The sequence below is a fragment of the Notolabrus celidotus genome, chromosome 3, assembly GCF_009762535.1.
Source record: "Notolabrus celidotus isolate fNotCel1 chromosome 3, fNotCel1.pri, whole genome shotgun sequence".
In the NCBI taxonomy this organism is placed as follows: Eukaryota; Metazoa; Chordata; class Actinopteri; order Labriformes; family Labridae; genus Notolabrus; species Notolabrus celidotus.
Window position 1 is genome coordinate 39,917,335 of NC_048274.1, and position 21,541 is coordinate 39,938,875.

The window sequence follows — 21,541 nt, forward strand, 5'->3', positions numbered from 1 at the left end:
CTTCAATTTTCAGAAGATAAATCATAAAACCTGGAGGTTAAATGAAATGCTTAATCAAAACAAGTTTTGGACCATCACAGATTTTTTTTATTGACAAAACCCATGATCAGCAAAATACGTTGACCTCATGAAAATACACTATGGGCCCCATTTAAATGGTCTAAAATGCACAGTCCAAAGCGCACAGTCTGAAGAACACTGTAAAACACATGGTGCAAAGTGAAGTGACCACATTGTGTTTGTTAAGCCTTGTACAACCTGGACATTCAGTGAGGTGCAGGGGGCAAAGGGGTTGGATTAACTCTCTTGATTATTCAAACAATCAGTGCGTGTGCTCTCATTCCTTTTAAAGTCAGGTGCGCTTGCTGGCAGGTGTATTACTATTTACACCCTTCCCTCCTTCTACTGTGCCTCTAAGAAACACTGAAAACACACAGGTCACAGTAAGATTTATGTCATCACGTAACGTTGATGTTTAATCCACTTAAACAATCACCTGAATAGTAGAAACAAAAGTGAAAACAAGACATGGGTACATTGAAGCACGAGGCACAGCAGTTTTGATTTATAAAATGATTTAAACTATTATTCAAGGACATGCTGACAGTAATGGACAATATTCAATGATAACAAATATCCCATGTGCTTAACAACCATGTGCAGGCTGTTCATTATTTTTATTCCTAATTTTGCTGTGTTCCCTACTGCAGTGGTTTTCAACCACTGTGCCGTGGCACACTAGTGTGCCGTGACAGATCGTCAGGTGTGCCGTGGGACATTATCAAATTTCACTTAATTAGTCCAAAAAAATATTATTCATATACTGCAAATAATTTGCCATGTAGTGTGTCTGTCCCTGCAGTGAAGTGATTGGTGGAGTAATTAAATACTTGTCCATATACTGACCTGCACAATCGGCCATTGGTTGGCAATAAAGTACACTTATGACCTTGTTCATTTAAGACAATAGAATTAATGATACACGCGAGAGGTGTGTGTGACAAGACGTAGGCGTACAACAGCGATGGATAAATATTCAAAAAGGAAAAATGAAAACTCCAAACTGGGCCCTGGACAAAATTGTAACCAGGATGAAGAGCATAATATGGGTGGTCTAAAAGGCAACTTTATGAGAAAAATGACTGCAGTGACTGCAGGAGCTCTCAAAGCTAGCTACTTAGTAGCTGAACTCATAGCCAAATCGAAAAAAGCCACAAATTGTGGCAGACATTAATACCTGCAAAAGCTATTGTAAATAAGATGCTTTGCCCTGACACAGTTAAAGAAGTAGGCAAAGTCCCTCTCTCAGATAAATAGATTAATATATTGAGAGACTAACGGTGTCATTTTGAAAACCTTTTCGTTGGTGGTGTGTCTCAGGATTTTTTTTTATGTATGAATTGTGCCTTGGCTCAAAAAAGGTTGAAAAACACTGCCCTACTGCATGCGTAGTTGTTATAGTCTCTATCTGTGGGCATGCTGGTCAGTGGCCTATATGATTAGCAGTTATGTTTGAGGATTGTGTGTGTGTCTGTTTCTGCATGTATCTGGGAGTGCACATGATTGAGAGATTGGTAAGAGTCAGTAGTTGGCCTGTGCAGGGCTGCGGTCAATCAGATGTGTGGTGAGATCACCTTAAAGGTGTCATGGCATCCCAAGACTGTATCATGGTGTATGGAAACTAGGCATAAAAGACTGGCGTCTCAAAGCTCCCGGTCCCTGAACTGATGTGCATCTCTGTGTGTCTGCAAAAGCAGAGAAATATTCATTGTGAAAACTCATGGCCATCTTATTATCTCAGTAATGCCCCCTCTGTTCATCAGGGAAGCAGTGCACTATAGGCTCCAGAATTTAGACCAGGTATTTGTTGGTCTAAAGCACAGTTGCCTTCCGCATCATAGAGATAACAACATGACACCTTTGTGCCCATGGGGGCTAATGTGGACACACAAGGTATTTGCTAATTACACAATTTGGGTGCTGGGTGTAAAAAAGATGACTGGGTATGATGGAAAAGAACTATGACACTTGCGATGCGTGCCAAAACGCTTTCCGTACGTTGGTCTCTATGTGTTACAAACTCTATGACCAATACTGTGTAGCATGTGTTACTTGAAATGAAGTCAAACTGACATATATTGAATTCAAACATAACAATATATAAGTGCACTGGTCAAAAGTCAAATAACTTCTACATCATAGACCTGAACAGCTGATCTAAGGCTGCAGGCAGAGTAATATGTACAGTATGTGTTGCATTTGTGACTGACACTGCTGGTAGATGTTCCTCCAGGTTCATTTCATTTTGTTTGTGTTTGTGCGTGTGTTCTTTTTTTACCTGTGGCTGGCATTACATTTAAAGTGAAAATATATGATGGATAAAACAATAACATTTATTAGTTTCAAGTGTAGATATGGACTATTTTCAAATAATATAGAGAGTTGATGATTTTCAATCAATCCGAGTCTGTTTTCAACAACATTCTACACAGTGTCCAAACATGTTTGGAATTAGGGTTATATGACTTAAGTCTGGGGACTAGGTATGAAAAGCAGACTCAAGAGAGCAATAAACCAGAGTGTGGGTACTTCTTGTACTTCCCCATTCTGGTTGTCTGTTGTCAATCTCCTGTTTTCTGTTTTTCTTCAACAGAAAATTACCAGGACAGAATGCAAAGGAGCTCTGGTTATACTCTCAGAGTCAACCCTTACTGATGTTATTGTTCTCTCTTTGTTTCACACGAAAACAAGACTTGACAAAACTACTTGATATCTTGATCCAGAATATTTGAACAAGCATGAACACAAGATCCGTGACAAGATGTCAAGCTTAGGAGTTGTTTCCAAAGGCTGACTGAATTACAGAAAAACAGTCTTTTGTTTTTCTGCAACTTGATCACTGAGTGTTTGGAGTAATTCTCAGTAATCACTGTTTGTTTCTTGGCCAGACGCCAGAGGAGGATTTGATCAGTGATGCCCGAAGCACTGATTTGGAGGGAATTTATATGCATGTATTGCTTGTAAGTCACTGTGCTGTAGATTCTGTTGCATCCACATGCATATATGAGGGGGGTGATCTAAATAAAACATGCCCTGACCATCACTACCAGCCCTGGGAGACCAGTGCATCAGCCCTGACAAAGTGTTACAGGTACAGACTTCATATATATTCCCTAACCCACCTGCCTCTACAAGACTGAGGCACAACAAATGTGCTGTACTCTGAGTAACCCTTAGCATCAGACTGAAACTGCCAAACACTCATCACATGTCATGTAGACACAAATAGACATGGACAGACAAGCCCAGGCAGAGGTCCTTGATTGCTTAGCATTGTTCGAGAGGTGCCTAATAAGTTGGTTTTGTGGTTGTGTTTTTCTGCACTAGGATGCTGGCTCCATGCATTCCAGTCATAACTGCCTCCTCACGCACATCACACCCTCTGGAGCACAGCCAGTGTTTGTGTCTGTTTGCAAGCTATGAACAGCTTAAGCTTTCTCTCTATGTCATACTCTGTCGAGTTAGCTAACCTTTCCATTCTCCTATATTTCAGTAAGAGCATTGAATTGGAAGACCTCACAAATTCACAAATACACACCATGCTCACAAATCCACACACAGATCTGACAATAAGTTATGGATGTACCTAGTTTTCCACAGAGAAAGCGAACCCTGTAGTTTTGACAGAGGCCATGAGCCTGGTCTTTGTTGAGGCAGACAAAGCCATAGTCCTTATCATTCTTGTGGATCACGTCTCCGGTCTGGCTGGCTGGGGTGCCATCATGGGTTTCAGCCTGGACAAAGGATAAAATAAATGACAAAATAAATGGAGAGTGGTCTAAAGCTACTCACAAAGAAACTGCATAAACACCAAAACATCACAGTGTCGATCTATACGTGAGAAACAATGATACTGCTGGTTCCTAAAGATATGGGGACATGAAGAAGCTTGGAGAAATATGCTGTCTGCAGAAAGAGACAGAGAGGCGTCTAGACACCTGGCATGGGTTCAACCTGTAAGCATAATGAGTTTTATTAGCATTTTAAGACATATACTGTATGACATTACAGAACAGAAAGATGAGACGAAAAAGAGAAAAAATACAAGCAATAAAACATCAGAGAAGTTCAGATATAACTGCTGATTGATCTTGATCTTAAATCTTATAAATGTGTTGAATTGTCATTGATATCAACAGCATATGTACAGTGTAGAGTGTACAGTGTTCAATGTTGTGCGATGAAGCACTCATATTTATTTGAAAAGCAAACTGAACAGTTCAATGTGCAACTTATGAGTGTGACTGTGAGCGTATTCACTCTGGAGCAGTGTTAGATCTAGTCTTAGTCTAAGAAAGTACATTAAACAGCCACAGCCTGGTCCTGTGAGGCACTGAGGACCTGGCTGGTTGGTCACTGTATTAAACCCTCTACAACTAGGTTCTTTGATATGATTCAAACAGGAAAGGTTACAGGAGAGGTTTTCAGGTGATTTCAAGCTGAAGCTTTAAAGCCAGTGTCACTGTTGTCTACACATACATTTGTGTAGTAGGACAAGATTTACCTGGATGTCGATTGGAGCACTACACAGTTGGTCTGGATAAGCCTTGTGCAGGTCAGACAGTTTCTCCCAGTCACCAGATCCCCTCTCGTCATCCCTGTCAAACCACTCTGTCCACTCCGCCTCTGTTCCACACACACACACACACACACACACACACAGACACGCACGCACACACACACACGCACGCACGTACGCACGCACGCACGCACGCACGCACGCACGCACGCACGCACGCACGCACACACACGCACACACACACACACACACACACACACACACACACACACACCAGTAGTTCAGTGGTGAGATGGACTAATCTATGTCATTGCCTTGGCCTGTGGTCCACTTTGGCTGTCAGAGAATGTTTGTCACAGAGTAATTGAGGAGCTCTCTCCTCCTACTTTGTTCTAACTCTGGCTGCCACAGCAGGACTCTGAATTTCAATCTGAAGTCAAACACTTAGTGTGGAGGAGGCTGTGAGAACAGCAATCAAACTTTGACAGGCTGCATTAGAAACATATGTATGTCTTCATGTATGCACATATATCTATCTGCACACTGCAGCATTGCAGTTTGATTAAAGGGCTGCTGTCAGATGGGGGTCAATAACAGCAGACACTGAGGTATGAGACAGATATGTTTGTGAAAAAGTGATGAGCTCATGATATCACAGGGGTTAAGGAACTCCTGAATTCCCAGGGGTAGGACATGCCTTTGCGTGTGTCTGCACATTCTGTGTTTTTGCACATGGAGAATACCTGGGCAGGCTGCCCAGGTACTTTCAGCTGCTCAAATATAATTGCCAATCCTTACAGCAGTTATCATTTTTTAAAAATCCTTATAAGATCCCCATCCTCCATCCACCAGACTACTTTTCAAAGAAGGCCCAGGTTTTACTCAGTGTTACACAGGTGTGAAAATAGGGAGATACACAGAAGAACGCTGTTCTGGGAGTAAAGGTTGGGCTGGCATGGCGATCTCTCTAAGACTTCAAAAAAGTGCTTAGTGCCCTTTTTTGTGGGAACTTGCATGTACTTGTTTTAGACAGTTTCCCAAGCATGTTCATTAAATCAAACAAATTGAAGTGTCAGTGAATGCACCAAAGCAACAAGCCTTACAGCCAATACGAAGGCAGGACATGCAAGATCAGCGTCCCCATTGAGTCTGTGTTTTTACCTTCACAGTTCCATCTATGCTGGAAGCTCTCCAGACTCTCATAATAATCAATAATAATTAGTGGCTGTCTGGCTTCTTATAATGAAATAACTTTCATGCATCTTTGTCACTTTTTTGTATCCTGCTGATCGAGAGACTGGGCTGTGGAGAAGTGTTGCCTCAGAACATGTCCTCATAACCTCAGACACCTGCTCTACATGAGTATACTACATATGGAGCATGTATTAAATAGACATGTGATTAGCATTGGATCATACCCACACACAGACTTAATCTATTTTGTAATTTCACATAAAACATATAGTTACTATTCATTTTTAACAACATTATAACGTTATAGTAACTTTAGATGTGCTTACACAGAACTTTAATAGATATACAATCCTCTGTTTGAGCAACATTTCATCACTACAGATCTTCTGTAGCTGTAGGCTGAAGGAAAAAGGTCTCTATTGTTAATGTTTAATGACTGCAATTACTCTTGGCGCACCTGATTAATAAAAAACTTTCAACTTTAACATAATCTAGGAAGTGATGAATTACTGTTACAGATACTGTCACACAGCACAATGTATGCAATTAAGAATAGACCGCTTGTTGATGTAATGGAATCAAGACTATGATCTCTGGGGGTTGAGAGAGAGAGAGAGAGAGATAAAGAGAGGGAGAGAGTGTAGCTGATCAATCTGAGCACTATGCATGTAAAAAGTGTTCCTATTTTAGTTAATTAGAGCAGATTTTAGCGCCTATAGGGACCGGAGCATGCTCCATAAGCACGTGTTTACTGTGTCACTAGCTGATAGCTATTTGAGATAAACACAAGATACTTGTGCTAACAGAAAGGTTGAGCGCTCAGAGAAGAAACCCACCCCACTATGTCTTTTACTGATACATTCAGTACCCCATACCCCATAGTCCCTGATGTCCCACAAAGACTGAGATAGATGTTTCCTTTTGTTAGGCCCACAACACCTCGGAGAGGCTCAACAGTTAAATCTGGCATCCCAGATCAACCCTTCTCCATTCCAGCTCCCGCTGTCCATCATATCCACCAGCAGAACACCCCAATTGAATAACCCAACCCATACAGTATATACACGTTCAATGGACCCAGGCTCCGTACATGCCAGCTCCAGGTAGTGACAACACTGACACTACTCTAGCACCTGGCCCTAGCAGCCCCCACCCCCCAACACACAACAAGGAAAGTCTGCAGCTAGATATTAAAAGACAGGGGAGGCAGAGCCAAGATGAGATGCTGGTCTTGGCTATAACTCATCCCCGCGGGTCTAGGCTGTGTGCTCTACCTCCTCCCCAATCAATCTGTTTTGGCCCCCAGCTGATATTATTGCTCCTCATCCAGATCCACTGATTAGTTTTAACTATTCTGTCTGACATATCCTTTACTGTCTTTCGCTAATTCTGTCCACGCACTCCCAGTTCTCCCAGTTCTCCCAGTAGTGAGAGAGTTGATGGTGCTACAAACCCTCTACATCTAATGTTAGCTCATAGCTAACATTGTATCATACTTTGTAGTAACTGCACCATGTCTCAAATAAACATATACAGCTAATGTGGCTCACTCACTGCTGTCAATTCAAAACATCAGGTTGAGATCATTACAAACATCAACATGCATATTCCCAGGTCAGTCTGTTTGTTCTGAGGTTCTCCTTATTTCACTGAAATACCCTATCAATTTATGAATTCACTGGAGAACCAGTGATGTGCCGGCTCTCACTGCCCATCTGTTCCCATCTGTCTTTGGTTGTGGAGAACTTTAGGAGCCATGTGGTAGTTATGTAACTTATCCATAGAGGATACTGGTATGAGGGCACGATGGGAAGGGTTTCCTCACTGGGCTCATCCTTCTTATTAGAGTAGACTTTTAAAACGCATTTCATGACTTAAATGGGCAACTTCTTCAAGTTAGAAAATTCTGGATAAATCACATCCTGGCTTAATAACAAGAGGTTGAATTGTGCTCTACATGTGGCGAAAAATAATACACATTCGTAAAAACGCTGTCAACAGTTTGTTAACACACTCTGTGTGTGTGTGTGTGTGTGTGTGTGTGTGTGTGTGTGTGTGTGTGTGTGTGTGTGTGTGTGTGTGTGTGTGTGTGTGTGTGTGTGTGTGTGTGTCTAAGAGAGACTTACCTTGAACCCACTGGCTGCTGGCAGTAATGGTAAAATCCTCCCCATAACTTGAATGAATAACACAGGAGCTCCGGGCTTCTGAAGAGGCCTTGGTTCCTGACACACACACACACACACACACACACACACACACACACACACACACACACACACACACACACACACACACACACATTAACAACTTATAACATTTTATTATAACTATATATAAAAATAATAATCCAGATGGGTGAGAGGCAGAATGATATATTTTTTAAATGTCCTACCCTGATAGAGAGCAAGATCCTCCACAACACTGGAAGCATTTCCTTTCTTCACTATAAAAGTCCAGGGATGTCTGCAGAGAAAAAAGAGGAGGGAGGTAAATAAGGAGCGTGGGCAATATGAAGACAGAGGAAGTAAGTTAATGGGGTAGGAACTATAAAAAGATGGAGAAAGAAAGTGAATAGCATGCAATTCAGCAATCAAATGCTCTCTCTCTTTCTCCCTCTCTCTCTCTCACTCTCACTCTCTCTCTCTCTCTCTCTGGGCTTTGATGAGAACACAGCATCTTGATAGTCTTTAATTAAATTTATATTGAACATCCTAAATGTTTGCCCTCAGTTTAATGATGTTCTGTTCCCGCTGTAATTGGTTCCTGTTTTTCTTTGTTTTGGAGGTCTGGGGAGCATATTGAGAGGGCACAAATGGCCGTAGTGTATCAACTGAAAATTTAAAAAAACATTTTCAGATACAAATGAATCTTTGCAACCTCAAATGATAGATTTAAACCCCTTCTGGTGCTGAAATCTCTGATTCTGTTTCAGGTGTGTGGCTGCTGTGGAAGATTTGTTAGTCTCGTTCGATTTTTGCACAGGTCATATTAAAATGCGAGTTAAAATGTTCATGAACATAATGACAAAATTAACCTTCTGTGATCATTTTTCTTTTTAATAACTGAATTCAAAATGTTTTTGTTTTCCTTGTGCATTACCAAATCTTCATTCAGGAGGTGTGTGTGACTGATCATCCAGGAGACAGAGAAACATTTGACATTGGTTTCTAGGAGAGCAGAATGAAGGTCCTCATTCTTCATCTCTCTACATACTGTAAAAAATGTTGATCAGATTTGTTACAAAATCTATTGCAATATTTTAATTCATGTATATTGTTGATTAAGGTTGCAGTGAAGTTGAGGAAGAAAGCTACTTGCAGCTTCTGTTAGAGGCCTTGTTCTGTGGTGTTCAGAGGGACACTTGGACTGCACCACAGACTGGATGTTCACTGACAGTGAACTCAAAAGATTTAGAGTTCCCCCTACGGACTGTCTGCAGTATAAATCATAAACCCCATCACCTCCATTATAACAGATTGAACATGGGTTAAACTTAAAAATTAAAATACACGTCAAATAAATGTTTCTGTCATACCAGATAGTTCTTTATCATGCTGATTTATTTCCAAGTGTTCATTTTTCTGTAAAGTTCAGTTTTAATTACTTAAATTTTAGAAAAAGGATTGATTGAGTGTGTGTGTGTGAGGAGTGTGTGGCCTCTTCTGCTGCAGTATTAACTAGTGGTAAAACCCAGGAGGTTAGAAAATCAATTACTTTTACAAAGACTTTGAATCATGACACTGTGAAAGCCACTGTGCTACCTCCTGGTGCATTAAGGCCACATGCGTACAGACAGAAATTCAGAGACAGTGCAAAAACTCTGATTTTTGTAGAGTTTGTTGAGGAGGCCCTGTTTGATAATTGGTGCCAGGCTGGTCAGGCTACAGCTTTCAACAGTCTGCACAAACTCATGTTGCTGCAAAAATCAGACTCAAGAGAAAATTACAATTTATCTAAATGACACTTTGTACCACTTTACAATAATGGAACAGTTTTCTTAGCAAAATAATGCTTAATTCATGTTGAAGTAGTCAACAGTAGCAGTCATGTTGAGGAAATGATACATTCAAATCATGCTTGTTTTCCGTGACTACCAACCCTAGCTTTGAGGCCGAGTAATTAACAGTTACTTCATACATTAGTTCATATATGACCACATTTGCTGGACATCCAAGATTTTTTTTAGGATAATTGCAATATACACACACACCATTCAGTTTGTTCTCAGAAATATGACGTTTTAAAATTCTGGCCACCATCTAAATTAACAGAAAGATATGTCCCTCAGCTACTACAGCTGACTGATGATTTTTTTTTGTTTCAGTTGACAATAAAGTTAAATCCCCACAAATAGTTGTGTCATAGTCTGCCTGTGACCGCTGAAATGCTCTGAATGCTGTTAGTTCAGGGTTTTAAATAAAGTCCCGTCACACACAGATGTCAGGTCAGTTGGATCGAGGCAGATGGCTGTCCAACATGAGTCTGGTTCTGCTCAAGGTTTCTGCCTGTTAAAGGAAGTTTGTCCTTGCTGCTGTAACTAGCTAAATACTGCGAGGTGCAATGCTCATGGTGGATTGATATGAGATAAGACTGAGTCTTATCCTTTCTTGATGTTTTGTCCTTGTTAATAATTTAACATGAAGTGGTCTAGACCTGCTCTGTTTGTAAAAGCGTCTTGAGATACCGTTTGCTGTGATTTGGAGCCGCCATACAAATAAAGATTGATTGATTGATTCCAATCTTCTTGACAAAAAACTAATGTAGGTATCTAGATGTATCTGAGTTCATTCATCTTCAATTATATCAAATAAATCAAACATGACCATTTAACTGAAATCTTCCTTTCAAGGTTCAAGGTCAAACTTTTTTATCACTGAGGAGCAATTTTTTTAACAGCCAGCAGTGAGTAAAACAATGAAACATACCAAGTCTCATTCACATGATGAACACAAAAAAAAACACACATTGGAGACTGAAATTCAAGGGGAACAAAGAGCCACATGGTGCTATCCATGAGTCTTGTGGTACCAAGGACAAATGAATCAGTTAGTCCTGCACCTTGGCAGAGTGTATCTGCAACCAGATGGCAGCAGCTGGTACATTTAGGGGGTGAGTGTGGTGAGCCAGAATAGCCTGAGCCTTCTTTGTAGCTCTGATGTTGTGTAAAATAACTTCTGCCAGTAATGTTACTGCACACACTCAAACGGTAGACATTAAACCTCCTCAGTTTGGGATAAAAATACGTAAAATGCTTCAAGCTTAATTATCAGCCTCCAGGAATAAACAGAGCTGGTCGACGGCCCTTGGCAGAGTGTTTGTTGTTGTTTCAACTAAAGAACAAGTGCACTGCTGTGTCAGAACTCAGTAAACTGCCGTCCCTTTAACCATCTGGTTGAGAGGTCTTCGGTGCAGTCCTAATGAGGAATCGATAATCATGGATTATCCCTGGAACTTCGATGTCTCCCTTGTTTTCTTGAGATAAGTTATGGATAACTTGTTTGCAACAGAGTTGTAGAATTGTTTTGTTTGGTTGTGACTGTACTTTAGCACCCATGTAATACCTGTCCTTAAGGCAGAGCTCTCCAGCCTTCATTGTAGTCCCTTATTTTTTCCTGTTCACTTTCACAGCACAGCAGTACAGGGATTTCTTGAACTGCAGGTTTTGACACTGACCACAAATGTAAATTCCATTGTGATATAGATCAGAATCCTGCAACACTTGTGTTTGCAGCATGTTTCTCCAGAATCCAAAATAACTCCTGATGATAGTTTTTTTCAACACTCAGTTAATCTGAGGGTAACTCATAGTTAGCTGATTTGATTAAAAGCATGGCCACTATCAAACCTCCACCAAACAGGTAAACATGTGCATGGGGAGTGAGAAAGCAATGCTTTTCACATACAGCAACTTTTCTTAATTCCAAATTTGTTGTGATAATTTGACTTTTTGGGATGTGTTTATTGAAAATGGAGATTCTTCTCTGTCACTTAAACTACACCTTCTTAAATGTCTCTGGGTTGGGTTTGCCACAAATTACATAGCCTCTCTGTGCTGATGACACAAGTGTTGGCACGTTTGGAACAGTATGAGGAGAATAGGCGACAAGAGTCATTTGGTAGGAATCCCTCTGTCACCCCATCATCACTCTTATTAATTCAGTCTGTCCTCAACAGCACACACAAACATGGAACAAACTGCAACTTGCGAAAAGGGAATGTTAAGTCGCGCTCTGTCCTCATGTTTTTATGCAAGCCACTCAGTGTTTCCTGTGGTTTCCCTTGAAGCATTACGTTTCATAACATCGCCTTGCTCTGAGGTTTACCACAGGGCCTGTACTGCCAACATTCACCAGCATCTTCTCTCAGCCCACATCAAGGCCTCTGAAATTATAGAAAAACAAAAGTCTTTCAGCTCATGGTTTGGTATGCAACAGCTCAACGCATCCTCTCTGAAGAAAAGAAAAGGGCAAAGCTAAGTGTTACTAAGTTTATCACATACATGAGACTTTGTTTGCATACCAAGGCACTGCTTATGAAACCATCAGCAGGGTCTTGGCACACTCTGATGTTTGCAGTCGATTTATTATGTGGTCTCTAAACTCCAAATAAATGCTTCTGTTGCTCTGTGTCTGCTCAATGTGAAAATATGACACCTCACACACACACACACACACACACACACACATTGCTACTGTGTTTAAACAACACCTAAAAAGAATCAATCAAGGGTGCTTAAACTAAACATCATTTTTGAACATTTGCCATAACCAAGAAACACATTCTGCTACAAGTAAAGTTGATACACAACTAATATGCTACAGCAAATAAGATTTGAAGGAAACCTTATTTATTGATATCAAAGAAGTTGAGGATATTGGATATTGAGAAACTGTTCCCGACCATCTGAGTAAAATTTTAAAACGAAACATATCTCATTATTTTCCAAAAACATGCTGCTTCTGTGACATACTGTGTGCTTACAGGTATTACTGCATTATTAAACTTGTTATATCTCTGCACTCAGAAAAACAATTAAAGGTTAGGGAAGGATCAATAAGGAAACTCTAACCAGTGGAGACAAACTGCTGCAAAGAATCACTAAACACTCAATGCAGCTCGGGTACAGTATGAGCACTCCTACGCACAACTACAGACACACACAATCCTCAAACAATTTATGTCCTCCTGCAGAAACCAACGGCACAACTTTCATCCAAACCAGCCAAGGAACAGAACGATGGGAAGCAGCCATAACACGTTTATATACGTTAATCTCTCAGCCTGCCCTAAACCCCCAGTCTGATCTCTTTAACCCACAAAACATCTGAAACAAGTAGAACAACAAGTAGCTTACACTGTATGCTGATGATAATAAAACTCACTCAGCATAAAGACAAACACAGGAGATTTGTATATGCCTATATATTAGTGGTGGCAGCCTCTAGTACAGTTAGAGGCAGAATTCAGTTTTTATCATCAATGGCCCAGCAGCCAAATTCACAGTCGTTGCACATTGTAATGATTATATTACCATACATTTTCATTCCATCCCACTTCATAACAAAGACAAACCTGTACTTATCAATACAGTTTTTTTGCAGGCCTTTCTGTGACAATACAAGTCCACATTTCTGTCTCTGCTGTTCTCTGTTGACGATCTGCTGAGTCTACCCCAAAGTCCATCCTGCTCCATGCTGATTCCTAAATATGATTGTATCAGCTGGAGCTGAACACTCATCCTGTTGTCTTTTCTCCTTCCTTTTTTGGGTGTCACTTTCATTTTGACTTGCTAAAAAAAATGACGCAGATATATGGTCGCCTGGTTATTTTGTCATAAAGCTTCTTCATACAAGGTTGGCAGAAAAATTGGGTTTACTCAAGATATCACAAGGCATGGAGCCATAAGGTGATTGGACGAACAAATTAGCTTTTGCTACAAAACTTTGGAGAAGAAAGTAATCTAATTCACTAGGTGATTGGTACAAATTATATTCATTCAGGAAAAATATAGTTCAATATCACTTCAATAAGCATATGCTTTCTATAAATGAAATAACTTCACATTAATTCAGAAATGTCAGTGTGCTGGTTTAACTAAATGTTCAACCATGAAAAGTTTGAACAGCTCATTCTGATTACATGTTCCTGCAATATAGTTAGAAAACTGCTTCTCAGCTGACGTAATAATGATGACTGATGTGGATGTTTTCGTCATGGGCCCCCTTCAAATATGTGGGCAGCAGCAGCTGCACCTCTGATACTTAGGCCAGAGGAGGAGGGAGAATAACTATTTGAAAAAGAACAATCTGTTTTGTTCTTTGACATTTAACTATGTTAGTATGTTAGTTTGTAGCAGCCTTACTCTTGATAACCTCTGTAATCAGTGTTATGTGTTAAACTTGTGAGTTGTACTGGAGTTAAACTGAAGCGAGATGGAGCAGAAGATGAGAAACAATCCAGGTTTTTAAAATATCTCTTCTTCTTTCCATTGAAACATTGTTAGAGAAACTATCCATATTCCAGTTCTGACACATGGGAATAACTGTAAATCAAAGGACCATGAAGGCTGCAGGGATCAATTAGATATTAATCTAGCTATATCTTGTAGCAGGTACACACAGTGACTCACCTGAGGTGCTTACATTCTCATTGAGTAACAGCAATCAATAACAAACATTCCCCAGACAATTCAGCGCTGGGAGCACAAACCCATTTCTTTACTGTCATGGCTGGATGCCGATGAGATGTACAGAGCAGAGACGTTGAGCTCATCAAACTGATCACCAGGGTGTATGTTGTGTGTATGTCTGATCCATCCATTGATCCATTATGTTCTAGCTATTATCATCACTTAACCAGAATGCTGTCTCCACAGGCTGCTGCTCCCGAAGGAGGCAAAAATGATGTTATTTAGTGTAACACTGTTTTAATGAGCTCACCTAAACCCCAGACTCCTGATATGCCGGCTTCCCAGCCTGAAGAGGCTCTTCTTGGCTGAATCCTCCAGGTTGTTGGAGCCCTCATCATTGACCACCATGGCCAGTACGAGTCCCAACTCCAGACCATTTACAAACTTTGCAAGACGCCGACTCTCGTCCTTACTGCGGTATGTGTCAAACCTGTGGGAGTTAAAAGAGGTACAGGAGGAATAATAAAAAGCATGATGTGTTTTCTATTCATCACAAAACACAGATGGGGTGTGAATCTGAAAGTGTTACTTCTGATTGACTGATTACAGAGGAAATAGCACATCAACTAAATGAGTGTAGATCCATTAAACTCAGAAAGCATAAAACAATTATCATACAGTAGTGCTGTTTTTAAACACGTGCCATCTCTGGCTTCTTATTTTTATTAGAAGCCAGTCCATCTGAGAAAACACCACCACTCCTTTTTCTGGACAATCTGACCTTCTCCCTACCCTGACCTGATGAGATTTGGGTCTACCGACACACACATGGTGTCAGTTACCAAACCCTACATGCATGGATATAAAAATTGAATTGTTTCTATCTCTGCTCTCCTCTTGCACATTCAGCTCGTGTGCAGTAAAAACTGAACTGCAAGAAAAAACATGAAACTCTTGAGACGATGTGAAACACGATACTGATGAGACAGTCAACTCTGCAGGCACACACGGGTGGAACAGGAAGAGACAAGGGCAGGGAAAGCCGGGTGTGTTTGTTTGTGTGTGTGTGTGTGTGTGTGTGTGTGTGTGTGTGTGTGTGTGTGTGTGTGTGTGTGTGAGTGTGAGCGTGCCTGTGTGAGTGTGTGTGTTTGTTGTTTTGGGAGGGGCTTTGACGCAGTTTGAGAATGAGTAATTAAGGTCAGGGGTGGTGCACAATTAAAATAAGTAAGTTAACAACAACAACAACAAGGGTGATGCAGTTTCTGTATACCTGCAATGCAATGCATCCTACAATATTGATAAACATAATTCATTCCTATTAATTTGCATCATAGTTGTTTTAACATCATAATTGCTTGTCAGCGCTCGTTAAGTTAAAATCTTAATTATCATATTGAAGAAGCACCTGCCAGCACCCTTCACCTATATATTAGATATTTCTTTTGTGGATGAGAAGGATGTGAAAACAAAGCTGCCTTGTGCCTATGGGTTTGAAATTGCTGCAGTTTACATCCACAAGTGTGTGTTTCTTATCAGAGTGAAAGTGTCTGGATACAGATGAGGGGGATATTACAATGTTGAAGATAACTCTAAAGAACACATTATACTGAAACAAACAATGGCTTGGGTACTGCTACATGAAAACATTAGAGTCCACATCATAACAATGTACAGGAGGGACTTAATATCTCATAATACCACCATAACCATTAGAAATGGGTATACAAGGGTACAGGCAGAGTGGCTAGGAATCAGATGATTAAGATATAATGAAATTTCCTTCAGAGATATCACTTCATGAGAAAAGGACAGACTGAAGGTCATAGTGGCCTCAAAATCAATTCATCTTTCAATACAGCTGGATGTTTGTGCCAAATTTCAGAATACGCCCTTCAAGAATTGAAATAAATAAGTGAGGAATTCACATGGGCACGATTCCTGACGTCCTTCCCTCATATATTCCTGATGTCATCATCTTTTCTCTTCACTTAATCATCCCAAGCTGCACAGCTCATGAAATGTCAGCCACCACATGTCTGGTCTTCTTATTCATCTCGTCATCGTGACAAAGGAAAGCCTTACCTGTCCACATGCAGCACCTCTCCGGTCTTTGGGCTGATGACATGGATAATGATGCCTCTGTTCCCCCAGCTCCTCTGGAACAGGTAATTGTTTTGGTTCATCTCTCCTGGGTGTATCGTCTTGTTGAGGGTCGTCCATGATAGCTTCTTTTTTCCGTGGATCTCTAGTGTCCCTCCAGTCCCAACACCGACGTACTTCCTCCCAAAGTAGCTGTGTTCTTCATCATTCTCGTCCAATCTGCAAACAGCACAAGAAATTCCTTGACTGCTAAAAATACACTACAGGCAGGTCCAGAAGTGGTATCATTTATTGAAGTGATTACACCTGGAGTCAATGGTAGGTGGCTCTTCTTAAGCCAAAATAAGTCTTTATGTTCCAAACTTACATTTTTTCATTTTTTACAGTTTCAATTACTTAGGATTTTATTTTCAAAGAGTCAGTCTGTAGCTGGACTGTCTTGCCTGTCTCTGATAAAGGCAGTAAAGCTGCAACAACTATAACTGCACCAGACCTGATCATGCACCACAGCCCAACGTGCACAAAGGTCCATTCAGTGCTGCTTACAGCTACTGCTTTTGTTTTGTTTTGGTGAACTTGCTCTGCACTATGTTTGTAACTACAAACATGAATACGTTGTGATTGTGGAGGAGCTGTCACAGACTTTCCAGAATTTGACAGCTCAATGTGAGAAGACATCACCACAGGGTTTTCTGTCTAGCATGCTCAGTGTCTCTTGAAGCACAGTCGTGATCACAGCAGTCTTTTTAAACACAAAGTCTAAACAGAAAACTACACTTGGTGATATACACTGTAGTGGTGTAGTCGAAGACATTAATCAAAAGTGTGATGCTGTGTTCTGCAATTCACTGAGGCTTTTAGTTGCTGTTATGGAACCTTGCATCTGAGGGGTTCAATGTCTACCAGTAGAGGTAAAGGTAAGAGAGCTTTGAATGCGTGTTTAGTGGTCTCTTGTTAGGGAATCGCTCGACTTTTACAATTAGCATTATCAAATTTTGCTTGCAAAGAGGTTCATTGCTTGCTACATTTAATTGGTGCACTTTTAATGAGTGAGAGGAGTCGACTGGAAACCTGCCTTCAATTCACCAACTCGCCGTTTGGATCGCCAACTTCCCTTGTCTCAGAAATGTTTGTATACATGCAGCAGAGTTTGCTTCCCCACACACTCACAGCTCTGGGTAGTGAAGTACCTCTCTTTCAGGCTTCATACGTTTCAGGTAACAGCACACAGTATGTAGGATTAATCAAAACAAGGCAGAGGCATTAATGATGTCAGGCGTGTGGTGCGTGAGTCTGTGAGGGCTTCAGATGAAAATGAAGAATGGGACACACTATCACAACATCACACGATGCACCCTATGAAGCAACTGTGAATAAAATAATCAAATAATAGTTATTTATTATTACTTAACTTCCTGGTCCAAGCCTCGTCAAGGACACCAATGTAGTTAGAGTTGTTGGAGCTTTCGTGGGATTCATGTGCATGAGAAGACTTCATGAAAATAATAACCAACCACTCCTTCATACTGAACTTTCACCTTTACAACTGTACCTTCCAAACAGGGAGATTGTGAAGTTGCCCTTATACGGACAGTCCGGGCTTCCAATGTGCAGTTCCCCTCCGTCCCCAATCAGTATGTGTTTGGTTCGAAGCAATATCGGCCTGTTGGTATCAGCGATCACCAGCTTTCCTGCAGAGCAGAGACAAAGTGTCTGAGGGTGTGTGTGATTGTTTGTGCATGCCCCCTGGCAGGTCTTTCATGCTCCGGTGCTTTCAGACACCTCCTGTCTCCAGACCATTTATGGCTTTGGGCAGATTCTGTCAACACACACACACACACACACACACACACACACACACACACACACACACACACACACACACACACACACATATATACACATACAAACACACACATTGAAAGTTGCTGCCAAGCCTTTAAAATCTGCTCAACAAGAAGTCATTGACCATGTACGGCACATGGTTCCATGGCTATAAGGCTCTGATCCCGGAGGAGAATAAGAAGGTTCAAGAGCTCTGTTGGGAGAATCATGCTCCAATATTCAGACTTAAAATAAATATCTGCAGGAATAAATGATCGTTTAAGATAATTAAGTCAACACAAACAAAAAAGTCCTTCCAACATTCATAATTCACTGACAAAGCTGCAGCAACCACATCCATGTTTTTCGGCAAGGTCCAACCACAGACTGTATATTCAAATGGATGATGTCAGATGATTTACAGCACCCCCTGCTGACCGACTACAGTACAGGTCCTAAGCAAGCGGCAACCTCCAGCCCCAAGAATTGATGCCAATGCGAAAGTGTTAAAAACTGCAGTTTCTCGGGTGTCCACTTGAGGCTGGCTCCACAGGTACGTGAAACCACATACACACAAACTCAAAAAAGATGATCTTTACAGCAAACAAACAACAACAAATAAACATGTTTACAAAAAAATGAGTGTAGTCTGAATAGCTCCTTTCTTGATTCCTCTGAGCTGCCGTAGACGTCCTCCTGCTGTGGACGATCTGGACTCCAGCTGATACGGACGTGCTGGACTCCAGCGGCAACAGCTTCTACGACTCGTCTCATCACTATCACCTCTCTCTCTTACTCCCCTCTATCTGTCTTTCCAGACCCAACTCGGTCGAGGCATGATGTCTGTCTAACATGAGTCTGGTTCTGTCTGAGGTTTCTGCCTGTTAAAAGGAAGTTTTTCCTCACCACTGTAACTAGCTAAATACTGTGAGGTTCAATGCTCATGATGGATTAAGGTGGGGTCAGACTGAGTCTTACCCTGTCTTGGTGTTGGGTCTCTGTTCATAATTTGACATAGAGTGGTCTAGACCTCCTATGTTTGTAAAAGCGTCTTGAGATAACGTTTGTTGTGATTTGGCGCTATACAAATAAAGATTGATTGATTGATTGATTGATTGATTACCACACTGTACGGGGGATGATTTTTTTCATAACGCAGCAGTTTCAAAGATATTAAGATTATGGTTATCCAGTGTCAGAGGCACAGCTGATTTTATTGACAGGCAGGAACACTGTAGCTGTTGGCGAGGAGGCTCAAAGACCACCTCTTTACCTCACATTAGCTCCACAGAATTTAGGTTGAGTTCAGCATTTCCAATAAGGGTCCTGCCGACAATTCAAAACAGCGCTTCAGAAACAGATGGCCGACGTCATAATTATACAGTCTATGGTCCTAAGCCCTGCGTCCACCATTATTCCAGTGGGAATGTTGGTCAAACTATCAAATTAACATACAGTATGGAAGGCATCTGTCAGCCTGAAGCAACACAGAGACAGTCCACATCTTCAGGTTAAGATGATCAAATAAATATAAGTCAAACCAGGTGCTCATTATTCTTTGATGTTTAGTTTAAATGAGTTATTTCATTTTGAAAAGAGAGGATGTGGCACCATGATTGACAGCTCTATTGACCAATGAAGCTCCTGCAGCACTGTTTGTCCCAGATTATCAAAGTAGAGGAGGAATGGTGAGAGGAAATGTAACAAACACTTACGTAAGAGTCATTGAACTTTCCATAACCCTGAGTGTCTGCTTCAACACAAGAATAAGTTCTGCTGAGGACAGGACCCCCCTGAGGGATCCTCAACATTTCATCGGCAAGTTTAATATATGATTTGGTTAGCATCGCAGGGGTGACACCAGTCACCGCAACCAGCCATGTCCCACATGGAGCAGGTTAGACTGGTGGATGAGGTTATAGCAGCAACAAATGGCTACATGCAGATAAAAAACACTGTTCATGAAGACAGCCTGGCTAAGCTTTAGGAAAGCATGGAAAGACATGAAGGAAACAGCATAATATTTTCGCCCAGTATCATCAATAATCTGTGCAACTGGTTTGCTGCCAATATTACCCTACCCTGGCCTCCTCACCTGGAATTGTCTGAAACATTTGAAAACGGCAGTTTTCTTTTTAAAAAATGTCCTGCTGATGAAAAATGTGCAGAGAGGAAAAGGAAAACAGGAAGAGGCCTGGCGGGACAAGCAGCTGTATGACTGGAGCAGGCGTGTGTGGAAAGTAGAACTGGAGGAACACAAGGTGAGCACATTGAAGTCATTTGTAGATGAAATGTGGAGAATCCTTCAGATATTTTTGTAGCAAATCTATTTTCAAATGCATGAATGGTTCCACATTATCTGCACAGAACCACAAATGGGTACACAGATCTGCACATGTGTAAACTAGTTTTGAAATGCTATTGGCTAAAAAAGGTCTGTGTTTTTTCCCCAATAGCTGAAAATACACACAAGTTCTCAGTGACTGCTGAGGCTGGTCTCTCAGTTTCTCTCTCTATTTGCACAGAGCTTTTGCAACAGTTTTGCTGTGCAAGATCTGCAAATGTGTGTGTAGAGGGTTTGTTTGCCCCAAGCGTAGACTCACAGGCTTACCGGGGCTTACTATAGTCTGCCCAGCCTCACTCGTTACTTGTTGGCATGAATTAAGTAGACTTTTCAATGAAACCAGCTCCCCACAGGGTTTACTGATTTTATAGTACATCACTCATTTCTTGAGATGAGAGATCCCAGTGAATCAGCCACATGTAATACTCAACTAATGGGGGTATACTGTAAAGTAAGGCCCTGTTTTATACATGGTATTAAAATCTGTCCTGTGTGATTGGATTACATGTGGACAGCCCTAAGTAAAGGTAAAGAAGCATCTCAGTGCATCCTGAGGATGAATTGACATCCAGTCACACAGGCCACATACAGATGTGGTCTGGCAGTAGGGCTGTGTTCATAAGAACAATATAGCAGCACTACAGCGTTATGTCCTCCTTGCCATTACGTGCGTCGATGTTCATGATACAGGAAAGATATGGTAGCAAAGGCTGCGATGGCAGTTTGGAAAGACACATCGTCTATGGTGCAGTGCAAAGAAAGCCACTAGGTGGTAGTAGAAGCCAAACCCCATGATGCAGCGCATGTCTCAAATCAAAACAAACAAACTCAGATTAGAAACTATCCACTGCAAGCGCAGATATGAGAGCAT

The 21,541-nt window shown here is 41.1% G+C and overlaps 1 protein-coding gene across 2 annotated transcripts in view; it reads right to left on the reverse strand.

Annotated features, from left to right (window-relative positions):
• Positions 1–21,541, reverse strand: part of cemip (cell migration inducing hyaluronidase 1) — a 138,339-nt gene that overhangs the window by 72,700 nt on the left and 44,098 nt on the right. For both annotated transcript variants that reach the window (XM_034680589.1, XM_034680590.1), the window contains exons 4-10: positions 18,055–18,193; positions 16,485–16,721; positions 14,713–14,892; positions 8,166–8,236; positions 7,900–7,995; positions 4,565–4,686; positions 3,647–3,794 (exon numbers count right to left, since the gene is read on the reverse strand). In XM_034680589.1, the coding sequence (XP_034536480.1) occupies positions 3,647–3,794; positions 4,565–4,686; positions 7,900–7,995; positions 8,166–8,236; positions 14,713–14,892; positions 16,485–16,721; positions 18,055–18,193 (993 nt within the window). The remainder of the gene's footprint in view (positions 1–3,646; positions 3,795–4,564; positions 4,687–7,899; positions 7,996–8,165; positions 8,237–14,712; positions 14,893–16,484; positions 16,722–18,054; positions 18,194–21,541) is intronic.